Source organism: Buceros rhinoceros, unplaced genomic scaffold, assembly GCF_000710305.1.
Source record: "Buceros rhinoceros silvestris isolate BGI_N320 unplaced genomic scaffold, ASM71030v1 scaffold15074, whole genome shotgun sequence".
Classification (NCBI taxonomy): domain Eukaryota; kingdom Metazoa; phylum Chordata; class Aves; order Bucerotiformes; family Bucerotidae; genus Buceros; species Buceros rhinoceros.
The window spans coordinates 887-9,469 of record NW_010406586.1 but is presented as its reverse complement, the minus strand read 5'-3'; the positions used below and the strand labels follow the sequence as shown (position 1 = coordinate 9,469).

Below are 8,583 nucleotides of genomic sequence, written 5' to 3'. Positions count from 1 at the left end.
GGCAGCTGCCCCACTCTGCCGGCACCGCCACCATGACGGACCGCTCCACCTTCGACACCAATGTCATCACCATGACCCGCTTCGTGATGGAGGAGGGCAGGCGGGCGAAAGGCACCGGGGAGTTCACGCAGCTCCTCAACTCCCTCTGCACGGCCGTCAAAGCCATCTCCACCGCCGTCCGGAAAGCGGGCATCGCCAACCTGTGAGTCCGGGGATGCCGGGGCCAGGCGGAGCGCCGGTAGCGTCCCGCACCTCCCCGCATCCCGCGGGTCCAGGCGGTGGGGATGGGAACAGGGGGTGTCACCCGAAAGGCATGTGAGTGGGGTTGCATCCATCCACCCACCCCCTTGTGCAGAGCTCTGCGTAATTAGCATTTTGCGCTCGATTTTCTCAGGTGAAAAGGATCCTACGGCTTTTCAGTAATACAAGGCATGTAGTCTTTGACAGCTGTCTGCTGCCGGTAGACCTTCACGCAAACCTCCGGCAGGTTCGTGTGCTTTGAACCAGAAGACCAATGGAACAGACTGAAAGATAAAGCCTGTCAAACAAAATGTGGCTGAATTATTGCTCGTTGCAGTCAGCAGCTTAATATCAAAGCACCATTTTTTAGTATGCATTTTTTAGTGATTACTCAAATTCAGTGGGCTTTTTTTCATATTGCATCATAGCAACTTGACTTCCTCTGTGTGGCTTTGGATGCTTTCAGACAGAGCATTGGTTAGGAACAGTAGTGTCTGTAGTCAGCCAGTCAGAGGGGAGTTGCTCTGGAGGTGCATCTTCAAATGTTAAATAACTTAAACTGGTTGTAGGTTACCAACCACCCTTACTATTTTCAATACTGTTGATGAGCCAAATTGTACACTGATCAGGCCTCTAGACATGGGTTGCTTCACTACGTAATGGAAAATGCAGAGAGAAAATTAATTTGTCTCTACAAACTCTGTAATGGAATATATTAAAGCAAAATGTCTCTGGCAATGCAGGGCAACAAAAAGTATCAGAGAGATGAAAAATGTGATGATAGAAGTTAGTAGAAGCAACTGCAGGAGAGAATAAAAATCCTCCTCTTTATGTATGTCTGAACTACTTTTCTCTGGTTTGACTTCAGATTTTATGTAACTGTGATAGAGGGTTTTTTTAATCACTTGTGCTTTTCATGTGCTTTCTGTCTCTATCAGCAAAGACCAGCGTTTCCCAGCTGTGAGCTGATCTGTAACAGTCTAAGGTCCCATTCCTTATGTGTCCTGCATCTGTGTCTGTTGACAGCTGCCCACAGGTTTGATACCTGTGCTGATAGCCTTGCTTTGTGATCCCCTGCGGTGGATTTGACTCACCACCAGTGCTGGGATAGCCAGCTTCACACTTGTGAGCCTCCTTGACCAGTTCATCTACTGCTGTGGGACTCTGTTTCAAGGCCAGTGGTGGGATTGCACTTGGCTATGAGGGAATGTGAACAAGTAACTATCACTGAAGCCTGTTTCTTTGGATCATCCTCAGACTCAGCTGTACGCTCAGTGCTGCCCAGCAGCGGAGGTGCAGAGCAGGTGGGAAGCCACGGTCCCTTCCCCAGATGAGGCGTGCATCCGCTCACTGGCATGGTGTGCAGAGTGCATTGTTTTCTAAAAGCACTTTCGCACCTGCAGAAAGATTCAAGCTACTTCAGCAGAGAGAATGACATGGAATTATGGCAGGTCTTTGTGTCATGCTTTAAGAGGGAGAAATGTGCATTCCTAAAGTAGTGTGTTCAGTGTTACTGCAAAGAGCCTGAAATACCAACAGTCAGCCTAAAAAATGAATTGTTGCTGTAGCACCTAAAGAGTCATCTGGATGTTTGCAGAGCTGGCTATTGTTTTACTCTTCTCAGAACTAAACTTCCCTCTCTTTGTTCTTGCATGCTTTTGAAATCAACTGTCACAAGGTCTCCTGGAACTTCATGATGCCAGATGGTTCGATTCTGATTAGCTCGCAGGGTTTTATTTGTGTTTGGTGTTTCAATTTTCTGGTTTATTCCCAAGAGAGTGTTTACTGCTTAAAATCTAAACTGAAACTGAAAACATTGAGCCATAAAATGTTAATTTATTGATGAGCCAATTGGTTCTGCTGCAGTTTGTACATCATATTGCTATCCAGGAGCAAATTATGTACAGAAGTTGTAGCATAACTAGTGTCATCAGAATCACTGTTACTTTTTAAGTATAAGTTTTCTAATGAAGTCTTTGTTTTTTGGGTATGCAGCTGTAATATCGGAGACTAGGATTCAGGAGCAGTATTTAGGTCTTAAAGTTAAGAGCTCGTTAAACAACACAATTACAGGAATTCAAATTTCACAGCTTGCTCTGGCTACCTTTGCTCACAGTTCGTGGGCTGTTGCAAGGCAATTACTTGTTTTGTGTTCCTTACATTCAGTGTCATCTAGATTGGCCACCACAGCTAATGTTAGCAGGTCTCAGCAAGAATCTACTGGACAATAGATAAAAAACAGGCTTAGAGAACTCAGATATCATCCAGAAGTGCTATTTATTTTACAAGGTGTTTTACAAGTGTAAGGTTGCCAGAAACAGAGTGCGTTGGAAGATGTAGTGCCCTGTTCTCACAAAATGCTCTCTCTTGCCATTGCTCTAGCTATGGAATTGCTGGGTCTACCAACGTGACCGGAGATCAAGTAAAGAAGCTGGACATCCTTTCCAATGACCTGGTGATTAACATGCTCAAGTCATCCTTCAGTACATGTGTTATCGTGTCAGAAGAAAACAAAGATGCTGTGATAGTGGAACCTGAAAAACGGGTTAGTAGCTTTAAAGGTTCTCCCTGCTTGATTTCAAATCAGCCTTTGCAGTTGTATTGCTTCACGTTTGAGGCATTGAGAGTCAGTTAAAAAGTTCAGAGAGTGAGTTAAAAAGTTCAGAAAGCATGTATTTTTCCATACTGGCAAATGAAGAGGGGAGTGGATGGAGTGAGTGTGAGTCAACACTTGTCCTTTCTGTTATTTCGGCTGTGGAGAATGATGTTGGTTGGTTTTATTTTTTTTTCCTCAGTTGTTCCTCCTCACCTTCTTTTTTCCCACTCTTCCAAATTGAGGAGGAAACTTATTTCTTGTTTATTTCATGTGATCTCTGGAACTGTGCTCTGAGTCAGTGAAGCACTTTTGTAAAGTGTCTTTGGCAGTAGGACGCTGAGGAACTGTTCTGTGCAGGTCGAATCACAAGTTCTTCAGTTCATACAAGTTCTCCTTGAAGCCCATGAAAGATGTAACAGCAATGGTTCAAAAATAATTTTTACTTCTTTATTATCATTTGAGTTAACAAATTTGCATGCACTGGTTGAGTGATAATTCCATTTTTTCTAGCTAATATTTTGGTGTGATCGTGTAAAAATCTGAGCAAGTTTCTCAAAAACAACCAACCAGAACATAATTTAGAAAGTACAATAACATTTGCTTTGTCAAAGCAGTTCTCTCTGTCTCTCCCTGTTGAGAAATACTCAAAATTAATTTTATAGGCATTGGACGAACAAAGATTGCTTTAGAGCTGAACAAATATGATTTTAGATCCTCAAAGATCACTGAGGGAGGCTCAGTGTTAATGCTTTTCAAAACTAAATGTGAGCTAGTATGGTGTTTTTATGAGAATTCCTACCCAAAATTCCTGCCTGCAGAGTAGAGCATTGTTGTACTTGAATAAGTTTCTGGCATGCATGGTGAAATCAAACAAAAAATGAATGAACACTGTTGTAACATGTGATTATTAAAATGACTCTGGATAAAATAAGGGGGAAACAAGCTGTGTAAAGGTGCAGTTGATTCAGCTGTTTTCCCCGTACTGGCAATTTCCTGTACCTACAGGAATCCTTAATACAGCAATAAACAGGGAGGCAGGGACCACTCTTTGGGGGTGGGATGTATGACCAAAAACCAGGATAAGACCAGAGACTGGCTAAGGTAATTTCTGACCATGAGTCCACTCAGAGCACATATATGAATGTCAGGAATTAGAGGCCTTTCCAATGTCTCCAGTTTTAGCTCTACGTGAAAAAGGCGAGTCTTCATTTTGTCTTTTTCCTTACAATTCAGAAAGCCGTTTTGTTTGAGATGAGGAAGTGCAGCCTAAATGGTAGATACTATAGGATGTATATCAAAATGGATTATTAGATTATGCTAAACTAATCATTAAAAGAATTATCTCTTTTATTGCATTTTTTTTAACCATATGTATATAAAATTGTTTAGGAAAACGTCACCTTTCCCATGGCATCATCTATTACTTTAAATATTTCCCAGCTTCTGCTGTGGCCACAATCACACAGTTGTAATCAAGACTGAAATCTGGGCCAAAGAGTTTCTAACATTCAAATTCAGTTCCTTTTATTGGTTATCTATAAAAGGCTCTGAGTTTATATTGCTCTGAAAGTCTCTGAGAAAAAATTCCCCACTGAACTATTTTAATTTGGGGGGAGTGGTTGAATACTGTCACTAACCTAGTTGTCCTGTTTTCTAGGGTAAATACGTAGTCTGCATAGACCCTCTAGATGGCTCGTCGAACATTGACTGTCTTGTTTCCATTGGGACCATCTTTGCCATCTACAGAAAGGTAAAATGCTTTCACGCAGGGTAGGAAAAACTGTTATTGTTCACCTTTTTAATTGCATGTGAAGTCTTAAGAAAATGTAACTAAACTTGCTTGTGAAAGAGACTTTCAGAACCAGCTTTTTAAAGTTAAATCTGCTATTTCACAGACACTTGTGTAAGTCATTTGTGAGGGATTCGCATTAGTCTCTTAGAAGATATGGTACCTATGTGTGCATGGAAGCCTGGCTGATACTTAATTAGCCAGCTAAAGGTATTACTCTTTACAAACAGATCAGGTCTTAGATTTTATGAATATTTGTGTTAAGGCAAAATACTATGTGGTTGCCATCTACTTGGGGAATGTGCTTTCGGGTTTTCTTGTTCTCTCTGCTAATAGTCCTGTTAGCCTAAGGACAGGCTTCAAAAACAAACCAGAGCTGAACCATGTCATGTGCATTTGAAGTGTCTAATTCACTATGAAAGGCAGAAACATTGTCTGAAGGAGCTTGAAATACCGGACTTACAAGTCACAGGATGGGGGAAAATCTAAGTCAGATAAAACACACCCAACTATCAATTTTAATAATCTTTTCTATGTTGACATACATCCCAAAGTAACTTTTTTCAACTTAATTTTTGTATGAAGCAAAAGAAAACAAAAAAATCTCAAGTATTTTTGATCAGCTGTGAGCTGCATGAGTCATCTTTCATTGCTTGCACTCCAAGCTGTGCCTTGGAGTTTTCCTCTGAGCTGTGTTCATCATCCCCTACAAGAGATACACAGCTCTGTATTATTTTCTTAATCATTTCCTGCTTCCCACATTCCAGCTAGGCTTATACAAGAGCATTTCTAGATCAGTGTGTTTGTCTCCTCCATATAATTTGTATTGGTGCATCCAGTAGGAATCTCAGCTGTAAATCATGGAAGCACTTGTGCCACCTCGTGCGTGAATATGGAGTAGAAGGCTGTCCCTACCCCAGAGAGTCTGGTAATGTAACAGCTGTAGGAATGGAATAAAGTTGAGTGTGCTTCTTCTTACTCTAGGTGTCACCTGACGAACCTTCTGGGAAAGATGCTTTACAACCTGGGCGTAATCTTGTGGCAGCTGGTTATGCTCTCTATGGGAGTGCCACAATGCTGGTACTGGCCACTTCTGCTGGAGGTGTCAACTGTTTCATGCTGGATCCGGTGAGAATGTCTTCTTTTTTCTGTGTTTCTTTGTTAGGGATAACAAGATATATTAGAAGTAACAGTCTATAAGAACTGTTTGTCCCCAAAAAAACAAACAAAGGAGCAATTTTCAAGCTAACGTGGAGAAATGAAGTACCCTTAATAACCTATCAGCAATAATGTCAAGAGATTTTGTGTTCCACCTGCCTGCTTGCAATGGTGCTACGTGTGATTCAACAACAGGAAGGCAGCCGAGTCAGTGAAGCCAATGTCCAGCATGTGCCATCATGTGATACTTAAAATGACCTGCTGCGCAATGCAGAATTCCCTTTAAGACTTGTTTGACTCTTCCTTAATGCTAGGACCTTAGTAAACCGCAGAAGCTGAAATATTTAACCTTCTTTTGTGTTTCCAGATCCCACCATGCTGTGTAAAAGCGTAAGTGGCCTGTGTGGCTGTGTTTGACATTCTAGCACGTGTTGACTGTATGAGTTTTGAATAAAAACTTTAATTTTAATTTTAAAATAAAACTCATACTGATTACAGCAGAAAGTAGTTTGCTTTAAGCGGCACATTTTTTTGTAATCAGTTAGTCAGCTGTGCCACCTGCTGTTATTAAATTTTTAGAACCTGCAGTGGTGAAGCAGCAGGAAATATAGCCTTGTGCTCTCTGTGAAGGAACATCTTAAGTAGCTGCATGTATTTTTGTCTATATTCACATAACAGATTTAACTTTGAGCATGTGTGAATGTTATTTTGTTTATTTTTAGCACTAACTTGGAAATTTACTTTAGTGAAAATTAAACAGACCAGCCCTTGGTTACAGAGATTGGCTTTCTTGACCTCCGGGTTCCAGTTAGCCCAGGCTAGGATGAACTGGAATTTATCCGTATCTACACCTATGTGAAGATATTTATGCATTGGTTCAGCTGGCATTCTTAGTTTCCAAGCTCCTCAAAGCTGTACTTTTGTTGTAAGTCTAGTGAAAGAGTGGAGAGCTAAATCAATTTGCAGACAACAGGATTTGAGAGGGCTGGGGATGGTAGTGTGAAGGAGCTTGCATGACCCCAGGATTCATGCTCTGTTTGTGTCTGATGGAAACAAAACACTTTGCATCTAGACTGCAAATACCACTTTTTCATAGGTGCTGAATGGCTGAAGAAAGTGGCACTAGTAGCACGTTTTTTCTAGTGTGTAGGATTGGGTTTTGCCTTGGTTTGTAAATAAATGGACTATTAATGTTAACAAATTATTTTTTTTCCTTACTGTTAGGCAATTGGAGAATTCATTTTGGTGGATAGGGATGTGAAAATCAAAAAGAAGGGTAATATCTACAGTCTCAATGAAGGCTATGCTAAATACTTCGATCCTGCAGTCACAGAGTATCTCAAAAAGAAGAAATTCCCTGAGGTAAAACATCCTGTCTCAGAGAAACTTTCTGATGGCAAGCAGCACTCGTGATTTCCAACTTTATGATCACTGTCTCATGCACTGTTCAGAGCTTCTTTTCCTTTTCTACCTGTTTAAGATCTATCTTCATGCAGGACTGACAGAGCTGCAGTTGATGTGACCGGATGTTTCAACATCCTTCAGTTCTGCACAGGACTGTTTTTTTTTTTAATCTTCCTTCCTGTCTGATAGCCTGAGTTTGCTGGAGGCAAAACTGGGCATTTGGTGGTCAAGTAGAGAGGAAGTCTGATCTGGTGATGAAGCAATTTGAACTACATGTATGTGAGATTGCTGCTTCCTCGCGGCAGCTTCTGAGTAGAGGGAGAGCCAAGTGGGGATGGCAGCGGGTCTCAGTGGCAGCACAAGTGGAGTCCTGAGGGACTCTCCCGTGAAAAGCTGGTGCAGTTTCAGAGTCTGCTTTTTGGTGGTGTCGCTTCCTCGTGTGGGAAGGCCTAGAGCTCTAAAACCCTGTCTGTTCTCATGCCTTATGCCTGCCATTACTGGAGTTACGATGGCAACAATGAAGTGTGAGCGTTTACTATTGTTAAGTGGTTTTGTGCCCTCTCGACTTCCTGGTCTTGCTTTGAACAAAGACTGGTGCTTTTCTGCGGCATCTTGCCAGGCTTAATGTGTTGCTTGTTTAGATTTTAAAATGATGCGTAATAAGGAAATAATATCAGTAGTCAACTATTAACTTTTCCTTACGAAAAAGGTTGTAGAAGCTGGCAAACATGGGTAGAAGAAGTAGGAAAGATCACTTTTGTTGCTCCTTGGTATTTTTTTCTGCTACAAAAGAAAAACCCAGCATCAGTTCCTAGCACTTGATCTTTTTGCTACTAGAAGTGCACTATTTTCTGAGGGTTAGAACACTGATGGAGAGCTGTGATGATTTTCTGTGGTTGGCAGTACCACTCATCTATCCTTCTGTCAGCCCTTTTCCTTGGATTTAGCCCATTAGGTAATGAGAAGGAAACTGAAATTTTCTCCAAAACTGCTTTGAATATTATCAACGAATCACAGTACGGAGGAATTCGATGTTAGGACCACCGAGGCGTGGGTGGGAGAGGTGGGAGATGAACCTGATGTGCTTGAAAGTGACATTTGTTTAAATGTCGTTCTGTAGGATGGCAGTTCACCGTACGGTGGGAGGTACATAGGATCTATGGTGGCTGATGTGCATCGCACGCTGGTGTATGGCGGGATCTTTATGTATCCTGCTAACTCCAAAAGTCCCAAAGGAAAGGTAAACCGGAATAAGCCGAATTACAGAAAATGTTACATTATCTGGATATTTCACTGTCACAGACGAGTATTTTGATTTTGGAACACGTGTTTTATAACTCGGTGGTTTGCACCTCCGGTGTGTGGGTACGGCCACCCCTCGCACACTGTCGCGAGT

General features: G+C 41.7%; 1 protein-coding gene across 1 annotated transcript; it reads left to right on the top strand.

Moving 5' to 3' along the window:
* Window positions 1-13: 13 nt before the first annotated feature.
* Window positions 14-8,493, top strand: FBP1 (fructose-1,6-bisphosphatase 1; the record flags this gene model as incomplete). The annotated part of the gene is made up of 6 exons (XM_010134171.1): window positions 14-202; window positions 2,623-2,785; window positions 4,494-4,586; window positions 5,610-5,753; window positions 7,008-7,145; window positions 8,308-8,493. Coding segments are annotated over exons 1-6 (894 nt in total), but the record flags the coding sequence as incomplete, so codon positions are not given.
* Window positions 8,494-8,583: the final 90 nt, after the last annotated feature.